This window comes from Callithrix jacchus, chromosome 5 (genome assembly GCF_049354715.1).
Source record: "Callithrix jacchus isolate 240 chromosome 5, calJac240_pri, whole genome shotgun sequence".
In the NCBI taxonomy this organism is placed as follows: Eukaryota; Metazoa; Chordata; class Mammalia; order Primates; family Cebidae; genus Callithrix; species Callithrix jacchus.
In genome coordinates this window covers 145,562,161-145,589,854 of record NC_133506.1, presented here as the reverse complement: position 1 = coordinate 145,589,854, position 27,694 = coordinate 145,562,161, and the positions used below count along the sequence as shown (strand labels likewise).

The 27,694-nt window shown below is 39.2% G+C and overlaps 1 protein-coding gene across 7 annotated transcripts in view; it reads right to left on the bottom strand.

Moving 5' to 3' along the window:
• Nucleotides 1-12,950: 12,950 nt before the first annotated feature.
• CDK8 (cyclin dependent kinase 8) overlaps nucleotides 12,951-27,694 on the bottom strand; it is a 148,086-nt gene continuing 133,342 nt past the window's right edge. For 4 of the 7 annotated variants that reach the window (XM_035302394.3, XM_078375208.1, XM_035302397.3 and 1 more), the window contains 7 exons: nucleotides 24,457-24,600; nucleotides 21,965-22,034; nucleotides 21,089-21,161; nucleotides 17,657-17,754; nucleotides 16,854-16,932; nucleotides 16,577-16,735; nucleotides 12,951-14,234 (listed from right to left, as the gene is read on the bottom strand). In XM_035302394.3, the coding sequence (XP_035158285.1) occupies nucleotides 14,109-14,234; nucleotides 16,577-16,735; nucleotides 16,854-16,932; nucleotides 17,657-17,754; nucleotides 21,089-21,161; nucleotides 21,965-22,034; nucleotides 24,457-24,600 (749 nt within the window). In that variant the 3' untranslated portion in view covers nucleotides 12,951-14,108. The remainder of the gene's footprint in view (nucleotides 14,235-16,576; nucleotides 16,736-16,853; nucleotides 16,933-17,656; nucleotides 17,755-21,088; nucleotides 21,162-21,964; nucleotides 22,035-24,456; nucleotides 24,601-27,694) is intronic. The other 3 variants (XM_035302395.3, XM_078375206.1, XM_078375207.1) reach the window with 3 other exon arrangements.

Genomic DNA, 27,694 nt, shown 5'->3' with positions numbered 1-27,694 from the left:
AGAGACAAGGGAATGGCCAGTTGATGAAGCAGTCAGAACACACACTGTATTTATAGACTAAATTCGGTATTTTTTGGAAACAGTCTCACTCTGTCACCCAGGCTGGAGTGAAATGGCATGATCTTGATTCATAGCAACCTCTGCCTCCCATGTTCAAGCAATTCTCCTGCCTCAGCCTCCCAAATAGCTGGGATTACAGGTGGCCACAAGTACACCTGGCTAATTTTTTGTATTTTTAGTAGAGATGGGGTTTTGCCATGTTGGCCAGGCTGGTTTTGAACTCCTGACCTCAGGTGATCCACCCACCTTGGCCTCCCAAAGTGCTGGGATTACAGGCATGAGCCTCCACACCCTGCTTACATTTGTTATATGAGCATGGTTTGTGGTGCCCCAAAGCAAGTACAATGTAGCATCAAAGATCATTGATCACAAAGGACCATAACAGATAAATAATGATGAAGAGTGTGAAGTACTGTGAGAATTAGCAATACGTGACACAAACTGAGCACATGCTGCTGGGAAGATGGCACTGGTACACTTGCTTGACACATGGTTGCCACAGACCTTCAATTTGTAAAAAATGCAACACCGCCAAGGCACAAAAAGCAAAGGGCACTAAAGCAAAGTGTGCCTGCATTCAGGAAGGCAGATAAGCATGAGCAAGAGAGATAGAAAGAGGGAGAGGGAGACCCCTAGGGAATTTGATGGCATACAATAGAAACTATCCAAAGTAAAACACACTGAAAATAAACATGAAACAGAACAACAGTGAGTTGTGGCATCATATCAAGGGGTTTAAGGTACATGCAAGTGGAGTCCCACAAGGAGGAGGGGACAGAACATTGGAAAAAACAATGGCCAGGTGTGGTGGCTCACACCTGTAACCCCAGCACTCTGGGAGGCCAAGGCGGATGAATTACCTGAGGTCAGAAGTTCAAGACCAGCCTGGCCAACTTGGCGAAACCCCGTCTCTACTAAAAATATTAAAATTGGTCAGGCATGGTGGTGCACACCTGTAATCCAAGCTACTCAGGAGGCTGAGGCACAAGAATTGCTTGAACTCAGGAGGTGGAGGTTACAATGAGTAGAAATCATGCCACTGTACTCAAGCGTGGGTGACAAGAATGAAACTCCATCTCCAAAATAATAATAATGATAAAAATAGTAATAATAATAATGGCCAAGGAGGAAGGATTGCTTAAGGCAAGGAATTCAAGACCAGCTGAGCAACATAGTGAGGTCCTGTCTCTATAAAATTTAAAAAGTTAGCCACGTGTGGTAGTATGCACCTGTAGTCCCAAGTATTTGGGAGACTAAGGTGGGGGAAATTGCTTGAGCCCAGGAGACTGAGGCTGCAGTGAGCCATGATCCTGCCACTGCACTCCAGCCAGGGTGACAGAGTCAGACCCTATTTCAAAAAAGAAGAGAAATGTTAAAGGAAGTTCCTTGGACAAAAGAAAAATGAATATTAATCCTTTAGATCCCTTGATATTTTCCCACAGTTCACCGGTGTTCTGTTTATTTATTTTTAATATTTATTTTCAGTGTGTTTTAAAACTTTTTTCAATAGTGTTTTGTAGTTTTCTGTGTCTAAGCCTTTCAACTCCTTGGTTAGATTTATTTTTAAGTACTTAAATGTTTTTGTTTTGTTTTTTTTTTTTTTTGAGACAGAGCCTCACTCTATTGCCCAGGCTGGAGTGCAGTGGCACAATCTCTACTCCTTGCAACCTCCACCTCTTGAGTTCAAGCAACTCCCATGCCTCAGCCACCCAAGTAGCTGGGACCACAGGTGAGCACCGCCATACCCAGCTAATTTTTGTATTTTTAGTAGAGACGGGATTTCGCCATGTTTGCTAGGCTGGTCTCAAACACCTGACCTCAAGTGATCTGCCTGCCTCAGCCTCCCAAAGTACAGTGATTACGTGAGCTACTGCACCTGGCCCCATTTAATTCTTTTAAATGCTGATAGGACTCAACTTGCTTTCCTAATCTTTTTTATTTTAATTTTTACCACTGGCATATAGAAATACAACTGACTTTTGTGTGTTGACTTTGTGAGGGCACGAGACTTTGCTGTATTTGTTTATTAGCTCTAATTGCTTATGGATTCTTTAGAATTTTTTACATATAACATCACATCATTTGTGATTAGAGATAGTTTCCTCTCTTCCTTTTCAGTTTGATTTTTAATTTCTTTTCTTGTCTAATAACTCTGACTAGAACTTCTGGTACAATGTTGAATAGAAGTGGTGAAAGCAGGCACCCTTGTCTTCTTCCTGATTTTAGAGGGAAAGCCTTCAGTCTTTCACCCTTGAGTATAATATTGGATGTTTTTAAAATCATCTTTAGGTATTTTATCATGTTAAGGAAATTTCTCTCTAATCCTGGTTTTCTGAGAGTATTTTTTTTAATTATGGAAGGGTGTAGGATTTTGCCAAATGGCTTGTCTGCATCAATTGACTTGATCATGTGGTTTTCCCCTTTTGTTACATTAATCTGATGTATTACGTTGATAGCTTTATTTTGAGCCACACTTCGAATGAGGGGGCATGAAAATAGATAAAGTGCAGAGGACATTTTGAAGATCTGTTATTAGACATGTAAATGTTTATAACTGCTATGTATCTGGTTATATCAATACGTTTATTAATATATATTTTTCTCTAATTTTTTAAAATTTAAAGTCTGTTTTATCAGATATTAGTATAGCTCCACCAGCTATTTGCATGTACTATTCTTTTCCATCCTTTTACTTTCAACCTATTTGTGTCACTGGGTCCAAAGTGAGTGCCACAGACAACATATAGTTGGATTATGTTTGTAAAGTCCAGTTTTCCAATCCCTGTTTTTTGATTGGAGAATTTAATCCATTTGCATTTGAAGTAATTCCTGATAAGAAGGACTTCCTTCTGACATATTGCTATTTGTTTTCTACATACCTTATGACTTTTAGCTCCCTCATTTCCTGTAATACTGCCTTCTTTTGTATTTAGTGAAAAATGATTTCTTGGAGTGAAACTTTTATTCCCTTCTAATTTCCTTTTGGGTATACTCTACAGCTGTTTTCTTTGTGGTCACATGGGGATTACATTTAATGTCTTAGAGTTGTAACAATCTAATTAAGTTTATAGAAATTTAACTTTTAAGTTCACTGATTCTTCTGCTTGCTCAAATCTACTTTTGAAACTTTCTAGTGTGTATTTTATTTCAATTATTGTACTTTTTGGCTTCAAGATTTCTTTTTGTTCCCCTGTAAAATTTCTCTCTATTGATACTCTTATTTTGTTCATACATCATTTTCTTATTTTTGTCTGTCTTCCTTGAGCTCTTTGAACCCTTAAGATAGTTATTTTAAAGTCTTTGTCTAGTAAGTCTAATGTCTGAGCTTCACATCTGTTTTGTGTCAACTTATTTTGTTCCTTTGAATGGGCCGTAGTTTTCTATTTCTTTGTATGCCTTTTTGTTCGGTTGTTCATTCTGAAAAGTGGACATTTGAATCTTATAATGTGGAAACTCTGGAAAACAGATTCTCCCTCTTACCCTGGGTTTGCTGTCTTGTGATTGTTGCATGGAGTATTTGTGCCAGGAACCAGCTTGAGGTAAAAGCTTAATGTCTTCTCATGTCTTTTCTGAGCCTGTGTCTTTTCCTAGGCATGCATACTGGCTTTCCACATTTCCCCATATACATGCTTGTTGCTGAATGTCCAAAGACAGACAAACAGGCATAGTTCCTTTAAATCGCCTGGAAGCTGCTTCGGCTGGGAGGAATTCATACAATTACACCCAAACTCTTTACTCACTAATCAGTGATCAAACAGCAATCATGTCAGAACACAGAAGCCCACTATTTGAAGAAAAAGATCATTATTGCCCATTGTAGCAATGAAGCTCCAGCAAGGTGTGCCGGAGATGAGAGCCGCCATTCCCCAGCTGCCTGCCGCTACACTGATAGCTGATATCAACCGCAATTTCCCAGCCACACTGTTCCCTGGAAGTTTCAAACGTTCAAATAAACTGAATTCCAAAATGGTTACTTGAGACTGTTTCTGCCAGTACAACTGTTGTACTGGCAGAAAGACAGGTGGATAGATTCCTGACAGCTTCCAATTCTACCGTCTTCCCTGGCAGCACCTCCCTGCAGACTATATTGTAACAAAGAGCAAGAGAGTTAATATAGCTTTGGGGTAAGAGAGGCTGTACTAATGTCCTTCCTATGTAAACATGTTTTTGATATTCCTTATAGAAGGGAATAATGTGTTTGCCACATCAAAAGCCACATACAAAGGGCTAGGGGCTATGTTGATCTGTTTTAGAAAAGATAACACAACTGGCAGAGCAGCTGTACTTGGAGCTGTTACTTGGTTTAGTTTACACTGTTTGCATTGGTTTACCATCCATTCTGGTCCTCTGACTTCCAAGCACACCTCAGGCTGATAATTGGCTTACCTAGGCTTGTCATATTTTTTCCAAGTCTTTCAAATAAGTTAACAAAAGCCAGCCAATTCCATGTCTTTTAAATATCATTGCTTTCATACTGTTCAAGCACCCGACATCGCATCATGTTTCCCCTTCCACCTTGAACCTCATCCCAAACCAACACAGGGAAAACTCTGGTAATTTTGATGCCATTTCCCACCAACAGCAAATTCTTTATTGCTGTTTTTGAGGATTCACTTAAATACACATTTTCTTAGCCTGGATTCCACCCCCTAAGCAGAACATGAGACGAGGATTGTATGCAGGTGGTCTGAGTGCAAATGCGAGCTTCCGGAGCAGTAGGATGAGATGAGGAAGAGAACAAGCAAGGGGGAAACCAGTACAAGGACGCTTTATTCAGCTGGCCAGCCCAATGCACAACGGGTGCTCCATTCTGCCGGCACCTTCCGAAAAAGCCTTATGACATGCATCTCTAAACTGTTCTGCTCTGGGAATCAAAGGAGGTAGCATCTGCCCATTGACTCCTTTAATCCATTGGTCAAGGGTAACGGTATGGGCTTTAGCTCCCTGTTATATCCTGATTGTGCATTCCTGAGTTCAAAGTAGATTCCTATGGACATTCCACACTGAAGCACCAGAGAAGCTCTATGGCAGGAAGGGATACATACTTGATGTGGGCCCAAGGCAGAGCATTTGCCCAAAGCTAGTCAGCAGAGCCTGTGTAGGACTAGCCACTGTAGCAGTGGCTGCAGGAAAAGGGGGACTCAGAGGGATGTACGAGAGGAATCCAGTATAACTCGACAGACACAGTGAAAACCTTTGATTAATACTAAATCAGAGAAAACTGCTAGTTGTCTACGTAGCATATTTTCTGCCAGTGAAGAAACTCGAGTGGCAAAACAATCACTGCATATTCGTCAAGCTGATTTGGGGGCCTAATAATTTCGCATCCATTTTTCAATCCATTAGAACTGTTGAAGTGTGCTTTTAACAGATACAGTCAGTAACAAGTAAAATACAGATTACTATACTTTGTAGTATAAATGGAAAAACACACTTAAGAAATCACCTTACTTATAAATAAGACAGCTCTCTGGCAGCCTCCAAGCTTACCAATTTCATCCCTGACGGTTGCTTTACAGGACCAATTTTGCAATCTGGAAATTGTGGCCACTTTACCCAGTATAACCATCACAGCTTATTACTTTCTCTGGGGCCTGGAAGCTGAGGACCGAGGTTCAAGTCTAGATTTACCAGTAGCTGAATTTGAGCAAGGAAAGCATCTCTGAACTTTATTTTCCTCATCTGAAAAATGGGGAACATAATACCTGACGCAAAAAGTTTTTGTGAATAATATAACACATGTAAAATGCTTGGCACAGTGCCTGGCACAGTACTTTCAGTTTATCTGGGATAAAAAAGTTAATTATGAAACTTTGAATGTGATTTACAGTTTGTTTTACACAGTGCCGTTCAGCATTTCTGTGACTCAGTGAAAGTCAATTATGATCCTTATTATTGACAGGTGCTTGGAAAAGTGGGGTGACTTGACCAAGGTCTTACATAAGTAACAGACAGGGCCAAGGCCTAGGATTCTGATTCCAAACCCAGCGTTCTTTCTGATGCTTCACACCAATCCCCACCTCCCCAGCAAAACCTTTCCCACCATGCTGTTCTCTTCCCAGAAACAGACAATAAACAAATACCCAAACAAAAAAATACACAAGCATAAAAATGTTAGGTAGAGCACTGCCCTAAGGACAGGTGAAGTAGGAAAAGCAGACACACTGTGGCTGAGGGAAGGGCGGGGAGGGAGGATTCTCTGAGGAGGTGCCATTGGACAGATCTAAATGAACTGAGCGAGCCAGACGGAATCCAGGGCGAGGGGATTCTGGGCAGAAGGCACTGCAAGCAAAGGCCTGGAGACAGGCATGTACCTGACATTCTGAAGGAAGAGCTGGGAGGCGGTGGTAACGAGTGCAGTTATTGGGTGGGGGAGTGGTGGGAAACGAGAACAGCGAGAGCTGCCTAACTGGAATGTTTTAGGCAGTGCTGAGGAATTCCGACTAAGTGTGATGGAGTCCACTGAAGACACTGTTATTTTTAAAAAACTTTATTTCCTGAAAATTTTCTTTTTACTAGGTTTTCTTTTTTCTTTTTCTTTTTTTCGAGATGGAGTCCCACCCTGTCACCCAGGCTGGAGTGCAGTGGCACAATCTCGGCTGACTGCAACTTCCACCTCCCAGTCAGTTCAAGCAATTCCCCAGCCTCAGCCTCTCAAGTAGCTGGGACTACGGGCTTGTGCCACCATGCCCGGCTAAGTTTTTGTATTTTAGTAGAGACAGAGTTCCTCCATGTTGGCCAGCTGGTCTCAATGTGACCTCTTGATCTGCCTGCCTCAGCCTCCCAAAGTGCTGGGATTACAGGCGTGAGCCACTGCGCCCAGCCTAAAATGAAGACGTTCTTATAAAGGTTCACTAGTGTGTGTGGGAGAGAGACTACAGAATGGCATGAGGGGGAAGGCAGGGAGGCTATGTCATACTGAGGGATGGTGGAGTCCAGGGAGCAGGGATTAGCAGCTCTCTCCTGCTTGGAAGTAGCTGGGCCAGATGGTGAATTCGGTTCCATAGCATATGAAGCAATGCAGGCTGTGGCTTCAAGCATCAGGCCATTTACAATGGCAGGCGTGAAGCACCTGGAGCATCCACAGGTTCCGGCTCGCTGGTGTGTGGCCACCTCCCCACAACGCAGTGACCAATACTACACACCCGTGACTGATTCTTGCGTGCAAAGCTCCTATGTGCAAATTTCACGTATTTCAAATATTTCATATTTCTGTTCATATTTCTCATCTCAAATATGAGGTTGTTGCAAAAGTAATTGTGGTTTTTGAAATTTCTTTTGCACCAACTTAATATCACTTCTTTGGAAACTTGATTATGCTGCTTAAAACTGGCCCTCAATGACATTGTCGTTCACCTCACCTTTCTTCCAAAGATTTTAATCAAAATGTGACATTATTGTTATTCTCATCTACTGCTTAACTGATTATCATCTATCACTGAAATATACTCTGCATGAGGACAGGAAAGGAGCCCTCCCTCTCTGTCCTCTGTTGCAGCCACAGCGCCCAGGCCAGTGCTCGGCGTATTGTAGCTATGCAATACATGGAATGAAAGAATGAATAACTTCAGTCCTTTCTAACACTAGGGAGCATCCTGAAAACCTCCCGTATCTATCATGAGCAGTGTTTGATCTCTGAAACCTCAACCTCTGGTGGATATAATGTCCCAAATAATATACACAGAGCTCTCTCACCCCCACTTGATTTCCAGGTACTATTTGGATTCTGATGGCACGCCTACCCATTAGAGAGGCCCTCTCGGTACTGATGAGAGCATACATTCATTCACATACGTAATTCAGTAAAGTGATCAAGCCAGAGCATGAGACCTATTTTGGAAATTACGCTTCAATGCATGAAGTGGCCATCAATTTGTTCAGCCTTGGTAGATACTTGCTACACAAATCTCTTGTCAATTCGAGGTTATGAGCTTGACCACATTTTTCACTCATCCTTTCACATTGCCATGGTATTATTTTAGCATGTCTTGCCAGGTGGGGTGGCTCGTGACTGCAATTCCAGCACTTTGGAAGGCTGTGGCAGGTGTACTGCTTGAGGCCAGGAGTTCAAGACCAGCCTGGGCAATACAGTGAGACCCCCATTTCTACAAAAAATAATTTTTAAAAAATCACCTGGGCACGGTAGTGTGCACCTGTAGTCCTAGCTACTCAGGAACCTGAGGCAAGAGGATCGCTTGAACCCAGAAGGTTGAGGTTACAGTCAACTATGGTTGCACCATTGCACTCCAGGCTGGGTGACAGAATGAGACCGTCTCTAAATATTACTACCACTACTACAAACAATAATAATAAGCATGTCTTGCATTTTGATTGCCCTAAATTTTATCAATGAGTCATATCCTTTTTGTACAACAACTGTAATTATTTTATTTATAGTCTTTCAAAAAACAGTATATATTCTAATCCATTGCATGCATTTAGCTCTTTTCAGAAAGTTTAAAAAAAAAACGGGAGGCCTGTGTGTTGTTATTTTAAAAGGGGGATGTAGCCGGGTTTGTGAAACAAAGTGGACTTCAAATATCTTTTATGCTGCAAAGACCAACTAATATTTAAATGCTCATTATTTAAGTCAGAGTCATTTCAGTGATTCCCAAGGCTAAAGAGAATAGGGAATTTGTTAAGCAATAAATCTGGATTATGGTTAGCATTATGATTTTCAAGATTTTTTGCCTTGTAGGGAAGAACACTGAAAAAGGCCTCTATGCTTGGAGGGGTGTGGTGTGTGTGTGTGTGTGTGTGTGTGTCAGTGTTTGACACAGGGTCTCATTCTGTTGCCCAGGCTGGTCTTGAACTCCTGGGCTCAAGTGATCCTCCCACCTCGGCTTCACAAAGTTCAGGGAAAAGGTAGAAGAACATAGATGTAGATAGAAATACAAATAGTAGCACTGATAAATGTGGAGGAGGTCAGTATAAAGTAGGGGCTATTATCAGATTGCAAGTATTTTGGAAAATGTCAACATAACTAATTTCTATATTTAAAAAGTATCCTACCATCCATTGTTCCTGTTCTTGAACTTAGAAGTGGAGATTAAACATTTTCTGGCCAGGTGTGGTGGCTCACTCCTGTAATCCTAGCACTTTGGGAGGCTGAGGTGGGTGGATCATTTGAGGTCAGGAATTTGAGACCAGCCTGGCCAAAATGGTGAAACTCCATCTCTACTAAGAGCACAAAAATTAGCCGGGCGTGGTGGCGTGTGCCTGTAATCCAAGCTACTAGGGAGGCTGAGGTAGGAGAATCACTTGAGCCTGGGAGGTGAAGGTTGCTGTGAGCCAAGATCATGCCACTGCATTCCAGTCTGGGTGACAGAGTGAGACCCTGTAGCAAAAAAAAAAAAAAAAAAAAAAAATTCTAAAGAAAAAAGTTCTCTTTTGGGTAAGTTCAGTTCGAGATTCAAGATAGTATTTGACACCCAACAGAAAGTCATCCATTCATTCAGCACATATTCATGAGCACTGCTGTAAGGCACTCTTCTAGTCACTGGGACTATTGTAAATAAATAATTCCCTCCTGGAGTTTCTTTTCTAGTGGGAGAGAAAAACCAGTAAACAAGTAGACAACTCACTGATGCTCAGTGCTGTGCTGGAAAACCAAGCAGGTACTGGGGAGGGGAGGCAGGCGGGCTGTGATTTTTTTTTAAGGTGGAGTCTCCCTCTTGGCCAGGCTGTAGTGCGGTGATACCATCTTGGCTCACTGCAACCTCAGCCTCCTGGGTTCAGGTGATTCTCCTGCCTCAGCTTCCTGAGTAGCTGGGATCACAGGCATGTGCCACCACACCGGGCTAATTTTTTTTTTTTTTTGAGATGGAGTCTCACTCTGTCGCCCAGGCTGGAGTGCAAATGGCATGATATCGGCTCACTGCAACCTCCACCTCCTGGGTTCAAGCAATTCTTCTGCCTCCTGAGTAGCTGGGATTACAGGCACCCGCCATCACACCTGGCTAATTTTTGTATTTTTGTAGAGATGGAGTTTAACCATGTTGGCCAGGCTGGTCTTGAACTCCTGATCTCAGGTGATCTGCCCGTCTTGGCTTCCCAAAGTGTTGGGATTACAGGCGTGAGGCACCGCGCCCGGCCGCTGGGCTAATTTTTACATTTTTAGTAGAGATGGGTTTCACCATGTCGGCCAGGCTGGTCTCAAATTCCTGACCTCAAGTGATCCACCCGCCTTGGTCTTTCAAAGTGCTGGGATTTTAGGCCTGAGCCACCATGCCTGGCTTCAGGCTGTGATTTTTAAAGCGGAGAGGGAGAGCCTCTCTAAAGATGAGATTTGAGCAGACCCCAAAATATTGTCAAGAAACTTGCTGGGGAGAACACCGGAGGCAGATGCAGACAGAAAGCAAGAGTGAAGGCTTTAAGACCAAATATGCTTGGCACACTTGAGGGTCAGCAAGGAGAGTGGTGGAGTGGGAGTGCAGTCACTGGGAAGAGACGGACAGAAGCTGGGACCAACCAGGGAAGGGAGGCCAGGACACTACGGACTTCTGGGTACAGCAGGGGAGGGACGTGAGCAAGGAGTGATGTGATCTCCATGCCCAAGGCTCACTCAGGATGCGCTGTGTGAAGACTAGAAGGGTGGAGGTTACTGGAACAGTCTAGGAAAGAGGCCCGTGCCTTGCTAGAGGGAGGTAGTGTGGGTAGTGAGGACAGAGCGACTCAGGATGTTTTCAAGGAAAAGCTGGCAGGATTTGCATATGGAACAGATGTCCTGTGTGAGGAAGATGGTGCCAGGGCTGCCGCCTGGCCTGGACAACTAGAGGGGGGCAGGCGCTCCTTCCACCTCCTCTAAGCTAGTTGAGTCTGTAGGAGGCAGTGCCTGGAGGCTGGAGTCACCTTTCTGGGAATGAGTCAGACAGGACAGGGAGGTCTAGATTAAAAGTCTGGGAATTATCAGTCTATCGAAGTCATAAGCCTGGATGGCAGCACCCGGGGCACAAGTGTAGATTGGGAAGCCAGGTCTGAGGTGGAACAGGATACTCCTGCTCTCAGGGAGCTTCCATCCCACTGGGAAGAAACAGAAAACTGGCGAAAAGATGTCATCAGTCAGGTCTAAGGGTTATGTAGAAAAGTAAAGCCAGGGGATGGAATAGAGTGCTGGCAGGCATGTGGGTGTGTATGGTACTTGTCACAGATCCAAGTAAATGCAGGAACCAGGTGCTTGGGGAGAACGCCAGCTGGGTGTACACTCAGTCACCTCCATGTTTAATGACAGGACAGGAGACGGAGCAGGATAACTCAGGGAATGGGACAGACAGACAAACAAAAATCTGAGAACTGAGACTTCAGGCTCTTGGACTGTCAGGGTTTGCTTTTGGAAATTCACATAGAAAACTCATGTCAGTAGAGTACCCCTCTCTCCAAGCCACTTTGCTGCTGATGTTTGCTCAATCTTTAGACCAGCCTGAAGGTGCGTGACCCTAGAGTCGTGTGTATTTGTGTGTGTGTGTGTGTGTGTCTTAACATATATTCCTCAGACCACTAGAGCTTATTAAAAATGAAGTTTTCAGGCGGGGTGTGGTGGCCCATGCCTATAATCCTAGCACTTTGGGAGGCCGAGGCAGGCGGATCACGAGGTCAAGAGATCGAGACCATCCTGGTCAACATGGCGAAACCCCATCTCTACTAAAAAATACAAAAATTAGCTGGGTGTGGTCGCATGTGCCTGTAGTCCCAGCTACTCGGAAAGCTGAGGCAGGAGAATTGCTTGAATCCGGGAGGTGAAGGTTGCAGTGAGCCAAGTTCATGCCAGTGCACTCCAGCCTGGTGCCTGGCGCCTGGCAACAGAGCGAGACTCTGTCTCAAAAATAAAAAATCAAGTTTTCATGTTCCATCCTAACTCTAACCTTGGGGACTAGATACTAAAGGGAAGAAAAATACTCCAGAGGATTCTCATATTCACTAAGCTTGAAAACCTCAGCTTTAAAGGCAAGGAAAAAAATTTGAAAACAATGAGAAAGGATTGGAAATAAGAAGGCACAGTAAGAGGTAAAAATAACAGAAATCAGCTGGGCTGCATGGCTCACTTGAGGTCAAGTGTTTGAGACCAGCCTGGCCAACATGGTGAAAGGCTTTCTCTACTAAAAATACAAAAATTAGCCAGGGTGGTGGTGGGTGCCTATAATCCTAGCTACTTGGGAGGCTGAGGCAGGAGAATCTCTTGAACCCAGGAGGCCGAGGATTCAGTGAGTGGAGATGGTGCCATTGCACTCCAGCCTGGGCGACAGAGCGAGACTCTGTCTCGGAGAAAAAAAAGAAAGAAAAAAAGAAAAAAAGCCCAAACCAAACGATGAAGTAGGGGAGCTCAGAAGGAGAACTCATAACCAGATCCACACATCCTGAGAATGCACTGAGGCGAGGACTTAAAATGGAAACATTTCAGCTCCTAGAAACTCCCCTTACTGTATGATTATGCCTATCAGGATGGAGATTCCTCAGTTATTTTGTTTTTAGAATGTTTTTATATTATTGAGTTGGATTTTTAAGAAAAATGTTAGTGTTTTCCCTAATCTGTATTTTCTGAAGGAGGAGGAAAATGAATTATTAGGGATATAACAATCACATCCTTCTCAGTACAACACAGAATAGATGAAGAATTATTCCAGGGATTGAAGGCTCACCTTCAATCTTCCAATTAGATAGTAGTATCTTCCAATTAGAAAGGTGTCTGTGTTTCATATCTTACATTATGGGACCAAGTATAACAGGAAAAAGGATCCATATCTAAGACTCCAGTCACTACTCCATTGTGGAAACAGACACACAGGTACTATAATGAAGAGTGAAGAGATTCCTTCAGAGGCCACTTGTGAAGGCATATTTTAAAATTAAAACAAAAACTCTTTGTATATATAAAAAATACAGCTGACTCCATATTTTGATTTATGAAAAATAAATTTATTACATAACACCTTGTTTTTAACAATGTTCAATTATTTTTTATTCAGAATACTTGTGTCATTCATGTAAAATAGCTTGATACAGTACATTGTATGTTATAGGGTTTTTTTTTCCTCAAAAATTCTAAGGCTCTCCTATTCCTTCTCCTTTGCTGAAGTAAGGGCACCCTAAACAACGTGCGAACAAGTTTTCAAAAGGAAAATTAACTGAACAGAATTTTAATAGCACTACACCAACCAGCTTTAAAATCAGGACGAAAATATTTGAATTGGATGCCGCACCTTTTTAAGGAAGTTTTCATTCATGCTTTTTTCATCTTAAAGCATGCTCACAAATCAGCAACACCAACAGGAAAAATAAAACACTGTCTATGACAATCATTTTAGTTTGTTTGCTGAACCAAACAGGTTTATATCAATGACAACATATTTAATTACTATCAAATAGCAGCTTTAATACCAGTCAAGTCATAGATTGAAAATAAAAACAAACTTTTAAGTTGGAAGTTAATCTTTGGGAGTTTTGAAACCTTTCTGGAGAAACTATGTGGCTTTTTGTACTTTCAAAAAAATCCAAGCAATATTCTTGGTCAGAAAACACTGATTAATGTAGAAAATGAATCAACCCACTGATAAGACACTAAAAAGAAAGGTGTACCAAAATAATCTCATGTTGAATCTTGGTTATTCTGTTAACATATACTGTATGTTTCAAGTACCAGTTAAACTTTGTGTTTGTGTGTGTACTATTGGTCAGATAATGTTGTTACACTGAAAAAATTCACCACATACAAAGACAAATGCTTGCCCCTAGCACATTCACAGCTTCAACTGCTACAGACTGTCACTGAAAAAAATGCATTGGTCAGTCTGAACCATGTCAAGTAAACTATGGAAGTAGCAAATCCACAACACAAACTGTGCTAGCACTTTCTTTTCAAGTCTAACTCCAAAATAGGTACAACTTGGAAGCCACTACCCCAATCTGTGAAAAGTGGTGGAACTTGGCTACTGGACATTTTGAAGATGTGGTTGTACAGTACATTCTCATGGCCCATACCAGGTTCCCGCCGAGAGCTGCACAGTCAGCCCTGCAGCATTCGCAACAGTGCATGGACAAGATTCCAATGCAGCTCAGTACCGATGTGTCTGATGTGAGTACTGTGGAGGCTGCTGGGAGGTAGCTGAGTATCCCATGCTGCTCTGCGGCTGTGATGTGCTTGGTCCAGGGTTGGGATAGGCAGCATGTGGATTGGAACGCTGCAAAGGAGATGAGGGAGAAGTGTGATTCAGGTGCTTCTAGGGGGCAGTTCAATCCCAAGCAGCAAAACTTGTATGTGACTGAAGCATCATTATATTTCAAGGAAGAAAGGATGTATAGATTTTGTGCTACATACTAACTTTAGAATTAAAGACAGAAACCCCCAATCTTTTTAACATCCTCTTCTCTTGAGGAAGGTCAGAAATGTTGCCAGTAAATAATATTAAGCCTAAGCTTATTACTATGCTGTGCAAATACATTTTTTTTGCTACAGCAGTAAGCCCTTTTCATGCTGTTTTGTATCTACCTGGTAAATTTGCTTAAGATGTTTACACAAGAAACTCAATGATGTATATATACATAAACAATTCAAATCTTATTTCCATGCTTTCTTCAGTAGAAACCCCCCCAACCCACACATGACTAAAGAATAAAAATGAATGTAAGAGAAGGTGCCAAAGAATCCATTTCTTTGGCATTAATACATGTTTATGCCCTTAAAACTATTTTTTTTTCTTTTGAGACAGGGTGCCACTCTATCACCCAGGCTGGAGTGTAATGGTATAACAATTGCTAGGATTATAGGCATGCACCCCCATGCTCAGCTGATTTTAAGAAATTTTTTTGTAGGAACAGGGTCTCGCTACGTTGCACAGGTTGATCTCGAACTCCTGGCCTCAAGTGATCCTCCCCTCAGCCTTCTAAACCACTGGGATTATGGGCATGAGCCACTATGCCTGGCCCCTTTAAACTACTGAATCTTATTTTCTGCTACAAGTTTCATACAAAGGTAAAAATATAATCACAGACATGTAAGAAGAATGATGTTCTCAATTCTAAAATGGCACAAAGAGAAAGAATGTGATGGTTTGAGGTTCTCTAATTTGATCTGTTAGATTTTTATTCCCATTCTCACACCTCTCTCTCATTCTGTTTGCTCCCAAGACAAACACTATAAAAGAGTAACCAGAATTTATTACTTCTCTCTTTCAAAGCATATTTAATAAGTCATATAATTCCAAATTCTGCCAACCCTAGCAAAAGTAACATTTTTAAAAAGATTAGGCACATAAAATCATAGTCAGAAATACTATTTTTAAAATCACCCACACAAGACTAACCACAACAATCACATCAGCAAAGCAGCACAGCATCATTTTCTCGGTTCCGGAAGCAAAGGTCAGAGCACTGCTCTGCTTCATTCTAAGGATGCCGTCACCTTAGAGTGCAGACACATTCATGAGCCAAGAGAGATATGCTCTTCCCATCCAGAAAGGGAGAAAAAGATACCAGAATAAACCACTCCCACAGATGTCTGCCCTTAATGTCCTTGTTTAGCTAACTAGGAGAGAATTACAACTCACACAACGATTTCTGTGGTGTGATGGGCTGGACTTCTTCCCTAATCAAAGGAAAGAGTTAATACCTAATTCTGAAAGTACAGTAATGGACACTGGGGACCTTCCTTATCAGTTTCATAACATCTCTCTCTCTCTTTTTTGGTATGTAAATAATTCTAATTGGTCAAGTTTTCAGTATCCTTCCAACACTGAAACCCAGTGTAGTTGGGAATATGGTGAGAACAAGCAGAAGACAAAGGGAGGTGGTATACAATTTTCACAACATAATTGACAATTCCATGATAGGATCCATAAGCAGGCAACAGAACAGCCTTTGTGGTCAGATGAAAGTATGAGTCCTCCATCTACAACTGGCTTGCTGGGGGGTCCATGTGTGGAAAGTTATTTAACCTCTGCAAGCCTCAGTTTCCTGAAATGCCAACAATACTCACCTCCCAGAGTGATCTCATTTAATCCTTCCTACAGTTTCAAATTGATTATTATCCACAGTCTAAAAACATGGAAACTGAGAACATCTGAATCACTTACTCAAGGATACAGAGAAGTAAGTGGCCAGACTGGGATCTGAAAGCCTATGTTCTTAATCACTGTCGAATACTGTTTCAAAACAATAGATACCAAGCTCCTACTGCGAGCTAGGTGTTAAGACACTTCATGTCTAATTTGACAACAGCTGCAAGTTAGGTTTTACTAGTCTCATTTTACAGATGAAAAAACTAAAGCCAGGAGACACTATCCGACTTGTCCAAGGTCACACAGTTAATAAATGGCATATTTGATCATTCCAAGTCTGGTTCAAAAGTCTAAGCCCTTGCTACTATACCACTGTCAGTACTTTTCCATGCCAATAACATTTCATGTCAATGTACTTCCCTCAGTATACAGATGTCAGTATTGCTCAATCAAATCACATTTTCCCACGATCATAAACCCGTATGTAAACACTGACATGCAGTCAATACAAAATAAACTTGGAATACCTGATAGTCTGAGGTCATGATAAGTCCACCTGAGGTAGTGGTAGGAGGAACAACTCTCACTTTCTTCAACGGGGGTCCCTGTGTGTGACTGCTGTCTTGATTCCCTGGGTGGCCAGTTCCATTAGTGTGGTTATTGCCCTGCTGCTGCTGCTGGTTCTTCTCAATTGGTTAAACAGAAAAAGTTCAGCTCAGAGGGAGAACAAAATGCACCCACAACGGAAAGCATCATGGAGTCATTCACGAAACCAGAAGCTGCCAAAGGTACTTTCATACTTACTTTGTCTCCTTTGTCATCAGGTTCTTCTTCCGTTAAAAATTCTCGTTTTGGGTAAGGGATTTGACAACCGGCAAAAACGCTGACAGTAAGAAAAAGAGAAAAACCGTTTCTGGTATACTCATCAATATTCAAATGCTTCATTTAGGAGATTCTCATCTCAATCTTTTAAGAAGAACTTTGTCTCCATATTTGCAAATATAAGCACCTTTCATGCAGCTGTGACAGAATGTCTCTTTTCTTTGTAACTAGTAATATTACGGCAGGCTACTTGAGGGCTTGAGCTGTATACAAATGATTAATAATCATCGAGTATGATTCAGCTTTCTTCTTTTAGCCCAGCATTACTCTTTTATTACTACAGCCAAAGTAAAGATTCTAGCTGAAACATGTGTCACAGTTCAAAGACAATTTTTGTTTTACCCTTCCTACTACATTTATTAATAAACAGAAGATGGCATAGGGACACATTTGGGAATTATATTTGCAGTTTGGGAACATGAAACTAACTGCAGGCAGGAAGCAATCTCGGTGTGATGAAGCATGCATTACTGTAGCTGCCACTGAATAGCTGGGTCACTGCTGAAACTAATGTAACCAGCATTTCCTAAAGCAAGAGATGAACAGGAATGCCTCTTAGCCAGAAAGCCCCTAAATGACACTTTAATCAGCAGAGCTCATTTTTGCTTGTCATAAAGGATTTCCTTGGGTTCCCATATAAGAGGAGGAGCAACTTAGAGTTGACAACCAGAAGAAAGCATACTTCAAAAACTCCATTATGCTGGTGAGTTAACTTGACCACTTACTCTGATGTAGGAAGTGGGTCTTCTAAGAAATAGGGATCCTGCATAGCCTGTTCTGAGGTAATTCGCTTTATTGGGTCCATGGTGAGCAACTTTTGAAGCTGAAATCACAAATCATAAAAACATGACTGTACTGCTTCTCACAGTTACCTTTCAGCATATATGTGAAGGGGATATATAGATATATAGAAAATACGATAATTTCTATAACATGTGTGTATACATGTGTGTGTACGTATACACACACACACACACACACACACACACACACACACACACACACATATATATTTGAGACAAAGTCTTGCTCTATCGCCCAGGCTGGAGGGCAGTGGCATGATCTTGGCTCTCTGCAACCTCCGCCTTTGGCTTCCAGCAATTCTCCTGCCTCAGCCTCCCTAACAGCTGGGATTACAGTTGCATGCTGCCATGCCTGGCTAATTTTTGTATTTTTAGTAGAGATGGGGTTTCACCATGTTGGGCAGGCTGGTCTTGAACTCCTGACCTCAGGTGATCCACCCACCTTGGCCTCTCAAAGTGCTGGAATTACAGGCATGAGCCACTGTGTCTGACCTTGGGAATATGTATTTCTAGTGAATAACACCAGAATTTGGAAAATATTCATTCCAATTAACAACAAAAACTTCTAGTTGTTAAATTTAATGTAGTAATTCACACTTTAGTCATTCCAATATTCATAACCTCACTTGTTTTACTCTTGCTTGTGTTTTCTGACTAAACAAATGCTCCCTGCCCCCAATTATCTAAATTACTTTATCCACTTGAGAACAAGACCAAAATTCTTATATTTTCTATTCTTTTTCTATTAAGGAAAAAAGCTGCTGTTACACAAACAATACACTAACACATGTAGTGATTCAGATTTAGATCCAAGTTAATTAAAACTGAATTAAATAAAAAAGTCAATCTCCCCATTACACCAGGCACATTTCAGGAGCGGAATGTGGCTACTGGCTCCACTATTGCATTGTGCAGATCATAACAGAAAGTTGTACTGTGCAGTGCTGTTCTAGTCTAAATAAAAGCGGTGATACACAGCTTATAAAGTACAGAGTTGTGTGATGAGTGGAGACTCTGAAAGTCGACTGCTCCATTCAAACCCTGATGCAACATTTATCAACTGAGTGGCAGTGGGTAAGTTACTTCACATTTTTGTTACCTTATTTGTCAAATGGAGATGAAAAATGTACCTATTGTTTTCAGGATTAAATGAGTTAATACATGGAGAGTAATTATAATGGTGCCTAGAACAACGAAAGTACTATGTAAGTGCTTGCTGTTATTAGTATTGCTATAAAGCCACATGAATGTGAAGATTCAGTATTTTTTAGTTAAAACATGGTGCATTCAACTGGATTCTAATATGTGGTCTCTTAGTTTATACTCTGATCTAATGCAGTGGCTTTCAGACTTTAGGATGCATCAGAATCACCTGGAGAACTTCTTAAGACAGCCTGCTGGACCCCTCCTCACAGAGTTTCTGATTGGTAGATGTGAACAGGAGGCAAAAGCCTGCATTTCCAACGTGGTTCTACATGATGCTATGCTGCTGGACTGAGAGTGCACTTTGAAAACCAATGAGCTAACAGACGCATTAAGATTTGAAAGAGGCCAGGCGTGATGGTTCACACCTGTAATCCCAGCACTTTGGGAGGCCAACATGGGCGGATCATCTGAGGTCAGGAATTTGAGACCAGACTGGTCAACATGGTGAAACCCCATCTCTACTAAAAATACAAAAATTAGCTGGGCATGGTGGCGCGTGCCTGTAATGCCAGCTACTGGGGAGGCTGAGTCATGAGAATTGCTTGAACCCTGGAGGCAGCAGAGGTTGCAGTGAGTCAAGAATGTGCCACTGTACTCCAGCCTGGGTGACAGAGTGAAACTGTGTCTCAAAAGAAAAAAAAAGACTTAAAGAGAGATGACAAATTTTAGAGGATAGAAAGATACAATATATTTTAAGATGCAGATAAAAAGAATGGTGAGATTAAAATTTAATTTTAATGATCTGATATTTCAGAGAAAGCACAGTTTTATTTTTAGGGAGGAAAGGCCTGAGTTTGCTGTTTAAAATACCAAATAGTTTTAATGGAATTATAACAGGGCTTTCATAAGGGACTACTGAAGATTACTTCCAATTAAGATGGGTCACCCTGGTAAAAACAAGCAAATAAGCTACAAGGAAGGTATATCTCTAGAGTTTTAGTGGTGATGGTAGGCAGAGTTGTCTTAGACTATAATGAGTAGCAGGGAATCAAGGAGAATAATAATTCTCCTAAGTCATGACTTCTAATCTACTGCCACTATCATTATTTTATTAGAATCAGTAAGTCCATAATTTTGAAGGATCTAACTTAAACCTCTAATTTGGGTCCTACTATAAGTACGTTGTAATAAACCATTAATTGGATAATAGATTGTGTGGTAATATGGTAGGTTAAGGATGACTTTTTAAATTGCTAAGATATGAAATACATGATATAAAATGTGAACTGGGGTAATAGTAAGTAGAAAATATAGAAGGAGAAGCAGTAGGAGAAGGAGAAGAAAAAGGAGAAACAGAAGTAGAACAAAAGAAATGTTTGCCGAGTGGCCTGGTTGCAATAAAGGAAAGTTTTAACTTTTCAAGGTGAAAGAATTCTCATTTAAGAACTTGAGAATAAGAATTAAAAAAATTTCAAGTCAAACAAAATATAACCTGCTTCCCCAAACTCCCCTTTTATGTGTTATAAACATTTTTCTGAAAACATAAAACTGAAAAACATTTTTAATTATTATGCTGTAACAATGGAAATTTTATTATAAACAAATTTAAGTTCCTAATTGTGAATATAATTTCATCACAAATTACCTTGTTAGTGCATGGATTCAATTAGATTCTAGGTTAAATCATTTTTCCATTACATATTGATAAATATGGTATCTGTCATAATCTTCCAGAAAAACCAAATAGCACATATAATCACTGAAGGACTGTTAACATTTAATGTTATAAGAGGTATTGTGGAAGTTAAGAACTTTGTAAAGTCTTTCAAAGAGCTAAAATACAAAACAATCTAATTATTTATCAACTGTGAGACTATTTTCTTCTTGATACTTCTATGATAATTTTAAAAATTTAAAGTAACAGATGAGAAACAATACATATAATTTTATAAATGTTTTGACAGATTTCTTACCATCACTATCTTTAGAAAATCTAATGTGCCCAAACATTAGTCTGTCAAACCATGATATGAGTTTGGAAAAGAAAATATTTTGTCTTTATTGGTATGCACTAACAAGATCTCTGCATTTATCACGAAAGCAGGCTGAGTGCTAAGTAACCATATAAATTGATCTACAAAAGCCTTAGTTGGGCTAGTCAATTAGGGCAAAAAATATATTTCATTAATACTGTCATCTAAAGCTTACCAAGTGGAATGCTTTACTATCTGGTTTAACTTTATGTTTTTCCATATACTTGATAAGGCTGCAGTTGGTATACCTGAAAGAGAAATACTATGAAATAGCTATATTAGACTTGAGGTTAACTTTACATTGGCTTAAGTCCTTTTGATGAGAATTATTTTGATCATAACTGATATAAAATATAGATTGAAAACAGTATAAGCATAAAATGAGTAGAATTAAATCATTTTATATTTCATTCAATATCCGTAATGGTCACTTTTGAATGGATACCAATGATTAAATGTAAAACAATTTCACAAATAGACACTAAATAGCTTGTTTTTTTTTCACATGAATTATATTTTAACAATTATTTTAAATAACGCCTGGGTCAAAAGTTTAATTCAGACTTAGCAGTAAGTGTAAAGTAAAATACTTTTGTTCTAGGTATATAAACTAGACTCTCCCAATCCCTGGCTTTGCACTGTAAACAGGTAAAATGTTCATCTTCTCTGTTAAAACTTGCTTAAAATTACTATAACCTATATTGGTAAGCAAGTGGCTATTAGCAAAGTTTATTTTAGACTTTTATTTATTCAGCTGTGATACTTCTCACTAATGCCTAGCTTCCAAAACGTAGTAAATATGGAAAGAAATAAATTTTTTTCTTATATCCAAATCAGCTGCTAATATTAGTCACTTTTGCATATAATCATTTAAGCATTTTAAGAAATGAAGACTGCCAACATGAAAAATATTTACTAAAGTAAATAAGTAAAATGATTTATTAGAGTAATCTTATATTGAGTATTTTATTATGTTGAATATTCAGTCTTACATTGGGTATTCTGGTAAAGCAAAAATCAATAAAGGGTCTATTTTTTTTTTCCAACTTACGTATTTCTTCTGAAATCTTTCATTAATGTTGAATGTTCAGGCATCTTTTTTATATCTTCCCAATCTTTATCTGTGAAATACATTGATAAATTTTTATGTTGCCCAAGTTCCTATTCTAGAGAATTTTTAAAAAGGTTATCACCACATTCATTACATTTCTTATACATTCAACCTCCACAAAGAAAGCTCAGATTTCAGACAAATGTTCAGTGACAGCAAACATCTTGAACTATAAACACAATTCCTTATCCCTTGTATAACTTTCGATGCCTGTTTATCTTTTTAAATTTTAAACTGCCTACTTTCTGTGTTTTACTATAAGCTGTCTCTATCACTAGAGACGAATGAGTTATAAATATTTCTATTTCTCTTATTAAATAGTCCTATTTCTATTAGTAAAACCACTTATTTTCCCTTTTATACCAAATTTCTTGGTTAAATCAGCAACTAATTTCTTCAATGAGAAATCTAAGATCTTCCCCTCAGCAGCTTTAAACTATACTTTTTTTTTTATGATGCAGCCCTCCTTTCACCTTCCTAAATATATTTCTTTACGTAGACAATCAATGTAAGCAGTAATAACTATCTGCAGTAGAATAGGGCAGGATATAATTAGTATATTAATAAGTCAGCTGGTACTTTGGCTAGTCTCAATAACATTACCCAAAACAACCCCAGCTCCTAAATATGTTAAGTACAAAATGTTTCGGCTGCTTTTGCTGGCATCAGAGTTGCTCAAACAATACATGCTATGTAACTCGTTTTCTTCATCACTGCCAATGGGTCTTTCTGAGAGTCTACTAGGTGCACAGCACTGTAACCGGCAGCTTAACAGCAGCTTTAGCTTTTAAATGGACTTTAGAGGCTTGCTTTTCTTTGAATTTGTAAAAATATTTGGCAACTATCCTCCAAAGACATCACATACTGTAAAGTAAATATACACTTACCCTCCTAAATGGAATTTTCTCCTTAACTATTTCCTGGCTCCAATTTCTCAAGCTAAAAATCTTGAGATAATCTTTTCGTTTTCCCTCACTTATACACCTCCTATAAAACATTTCCATCTGCCTAAAGGGTTCCCCATCCTTATTATCACTCTCACTCTGTCTGCAGCACTGCTACAGCTGGTTTCTGATTTCAGTTGCCGCTTTTTAACTGACTTTTACCTACCACTGCCTTACTAATCTTTCTAAAACATAACATAAATCACGTCTCTGTACTCAAGAACTTACGGATTCTCATTCTTTAGCTATCAGATCTAACCTCTGCTGCCTGCTTTTCAAACTTCCTTTATAAACCATCCTAACCCCTGAACCACACATTAAGACTTGCGGATAGACGTCCTCACTTCATCCACTCCCTCACAGAAGCTATGCCTTGCCCGTGGGCTCAGAAATGGTAGACACATTCAGAAGCAGGAAGGAAAGATAATTCTTCTGTCTCCACTCAAACCATACCTACTTTTTAAACATTCTACATACAGCAGTACAATGTAAACTCCAAGAGGGCAATAATCATGTCTGTTATATCATTAGTAACTTTTTGCTTAAGATGGTGCCTGGCACATGGCAGGTACGAAATAAATATTTACTGAATAAAATTCCCATCACCACAGAGGTCTTCCCCAAACTGTGACCAATTTTGGAGAAAGGCAGTATCTTTGTAGTTACTCGGGATTGACCGATAATTAACACCCTTACAAGGGAATGTAGAATTAAAACTCTCAGATATTATCTGTATTAGTCTTGAGTTACAGTGACCTGAGAAATATTCCTAATAAGAAACTACTAAATACTTGACTAGCCAAAATTTAGGTGTTTTAAACGAATTCCCATTATTTTGGACCTCTGAGCAGTTTTTGGTGACTACAGTTCTGTAGTGTAACTAGGGATTGAGATACAGTTGGAGAGATCTAACGTCAGGGATGGGATACATGTAAACCATCTCTGCTGCAAGACAGCAGGCTAACTCACAGTGGAGTACTATGACTCTCACCCGCACTGTGACTGTTCTAAGAGAAGATGAAAGTGCTACTATTCAATATAATGTAATTCTGTATAGTGCCCTAAACAGAAATAATGTTCAAAATTTATATTTGAATGCCATACAGAGGTAGTATTATATTTACTGACAGAAAAAAATTTCTACTACTGAATTCATTTATAGTTTCTACTACTAAGAGCTAAAGATACCTTTTTAATACAGATATTGTAAATATATTATCATTTCAAATATCAAACAACAAAACAAAAAAGCAAAACGAAATGAAACAAAAATACAATCCTCAAATTCAGGAAACTCATAAATATTTTCATGCCAATATGTAAACTCTCAAATTTTGCTGTTTCTAAGTATCTCTGATAAATGTAGTCAAAAAACAGACTCAAATAAGAGTAGCTTTCATCAGCTAAAAATATATACCTCTCCAACGAAGACATCTAAGTTCAAACAACAGTGATTTAAAAACAAAAACAAAAACGTATAATGTGTACCTGCAGGAAATCCCATTACATTGAATATTCTGTCCAGCTGGTCATGGTGATAAGGATTACTAGTTTTGATGTCCTCTTGTCGACAGTGAAATATTGGTTCTGACGTTAGTAGTTCTGCAAATATACACCCTATAGCCCAAATATCTTTAAAACAAAAAGAAAAAAAAAAGAAAGAAAAAAAGGCAAGGAAAAAAGAAAAAGAAAGGTGGAAAATAAAGTAGTTCTTTCCAAAAGAAAATGCATTTTTATTTTCTTGGGGAGTGTTTTTTTTCTTTCTTTCCCTAGTAACTCATTTGAATTCCTAAGCAATTATTATCACTAACAACCACGAAACATTACTGTGAGTATATATTCCCATGCCACCCACCCCAATTTTTCATTCTGTATATCTCCATACCACCCAATGGTTTCACCATAGGCCCAATTAAATGTATTGGCTGGATTTTTGGTGAGTTTTCAATGCCCCAGATGATACCTTTTCTATGAAATACAGTAAAGCTGCATATGGAGCAAGGGAACTACAGCCAAAGAAAACTAAACAAAAACAAACAGAAAACCCAAACAGTCTTTGAAATTGGGCACTTGCCTAACACAATCAGCATAATTTTTTTGAGAAAATATTTTTTATTTTATTTACTTGCAATTTGCAAGGTCTAATAATTACCCTCTCATGTTAGCACTAATGAGTAAGGTGGTATCCGACCAAGAGACAATGCCTGACCTCAAAAAGTCTAATAATTAACAGCATTTCTACTTTCACAAAGTTTTTCTTTCAAAGTGGTTCTTGATGCTACAGCAGTGTCAGATTTTACAAATTTAGTTATTTAATATGAAGGACAGGAAATAAAAGCAAAATATTACTGTTAAAATAGGTTATAAATTTGGCCAGGCGCGATGGCTCACGCCTGTAATCCCAGCACTTTGGGCCAATGTGGGCAGACCAATGAGGTCAAAAGATCAAGACGAGCCTGGCCAGCATGGTGAAACCCCGTCTCTACTAAAAATACAAAAATTAGCAGGGTATGGCGGCACGTGCCTGTAGTCCCAGCTACTTGTGAGGCTGAGGCAGGAGAATTGCCTGAACATAAGAGGTGGAGGCTGCAGTGAGCAAAGATCGTGCCACTGCCCTCCAGCCTGAGCATCAGAGCGAGACTCAGTCTCAAAAAAAAAAAGAAGGGTCATAAATTCAAATGAATTATTGACAAAAGCCAGGCAAATGGGTTTCTCTGTATACAACAAAGTAAATTCCTTTCATTCACAAGATACAGACTTAACTTTCATTCCTATTAAATGTGTACTCAAAAGAACTATTAGTATAGGTAAGATCTACTTGCCAATTTAGAATTTAAAACTGAAAATACTTAATTTCTGCTCTTAACAAGTCCTACACTAAGTACCCATAGCACACCCTCAACACACGGTTTTTGACTGACCTCACCAACACCTGTGACAAATATAAAAAACCAAAGCGGACAAATAAAAATTACTATTTTATCAAAGCTGATTATTCAGATATGTTAATAACTGTCATTTAAACCGGAAATGAGAAAAAAACTACAATGAGAATTCCTAAATTCCAACACTGGAATAGAGACATTTAATTCAACCTAAAATTATACACATTTACATTTCAAAGTAACAAATTACTCATCTATTTACTTAAAGATTCACACTTTGACTGTGGCAAGTGATTTTAAAAAATGACATTGTATTTACATATCAGAGAACCAAGCCTAGCCAATGCCACCATATGGAAAAGTTTCATCAAGAAATACAGGCCAACCTATTTTGGTTTTGGCATCAAAACGTAAATGGTAAAATGAATTCATTTGTGATTATTCTTTCTATATGGGTGTGCCCTGTAAATCTCACCTTTGATAATCAGTGGCCACATGGGCAGCTAAGTAGGATCATAAAAAGGAATGAGGAATTGGATCGCTTTGCATGTTTAAAATTTTACTTGAAGCACATCCAATAAACACTGTAACAATTTATCTGGTTAATAATTAAAAATTCCAAAGAAGAAAATAAAATATGTAGAGGAAGATGAAAGGTAAGTAGTTTAACTATAATAAAAACTATACTGCTCTTAGCTGAGCATAGTGGCATATGCCTGTAGTCCTAGCTACTCAAGAGGCTGAGGTGGGAGGATAGCTTGAGCCCAGGAGTTTGAATCCAGCCTGGACAACATAGTAAGACCCCATTTCACAGAAAAAAATGTATGCAAAGCTACACTGCTTTTAAAAGAAAAAGTCAGGTCATTAGGAAAAATAGTTTATTGAACCTTGCTTATCTCCCATCTAGTAACTCTTTTTTCTCTATATCTGTTATTCTTTCTCACCTTTATCAATTTTACCATTCTTCCTTTCTTCAAAATTCTGACCTATACATTAATCATGAACTTTGAGTCAGCTGATCAGGCTATTTCAGATAAATTTCTAATTCTTGTAAATAAGTTTCTCCTTCCTACCTTGTCTTTTTCTTTCCAGATTGTGCCAAATTAATAGAAAGTCTCTTTAGTGTTCACTTGTCTGTCAAACTCCTTACAAAATGACTTTCCAAATTAAAAACATATAAATTTCATCTACTTCTCAAAATGTGTGATGCTCATAGGTAGCTACTGAGCTAGCCAGGCAAAGGAAATAGTAGGAATTGGCATGCTACATAGACCAAATTTGGGAGGAGAATAAGAATTTGCTCAATAATATTTGAATCAACAAGTGTATTAATAGCAAGCTTCTTATTCTGATAAAAGGGAAAAAAATTCTCATTTTCTCTATTTTAATGTATATTTCCCACTTTGCAGAATGCCTCACATTTAGTGGCCATTCAGCTGTTTCAGGACAAACACCTGAGCCTGAAAGTCCATACTTCAGTAAGACTTTTAAGACTACTTTAGTGGCACTGAATTAGAGATTGATACTCCTTTTTTAGCTTTCTCCCCAAAGTAAATCAGACAAATAAACAAAAAAACAAAAAACACTCAAAACTGAATTAAACTTTGTTCCTGGGATTACAATGTTTACTAACTGATTATTTCCTCTCTTTGGTTTAGTGACTCAGCTTGCAGTTCTGTACAATGGAATAAATGACCACAGCACTAAAATCTTTGTAGTAGAGGGGGCACATGTGATTTTGATGTGTTCTGATCAGATTTTCTTCCCTATGCTTTTGTTCCCTCTTAGTAGCTTCAGCAACAGATTTAACCCCTTCACTAAATGGAATGTATTCAGCAAAT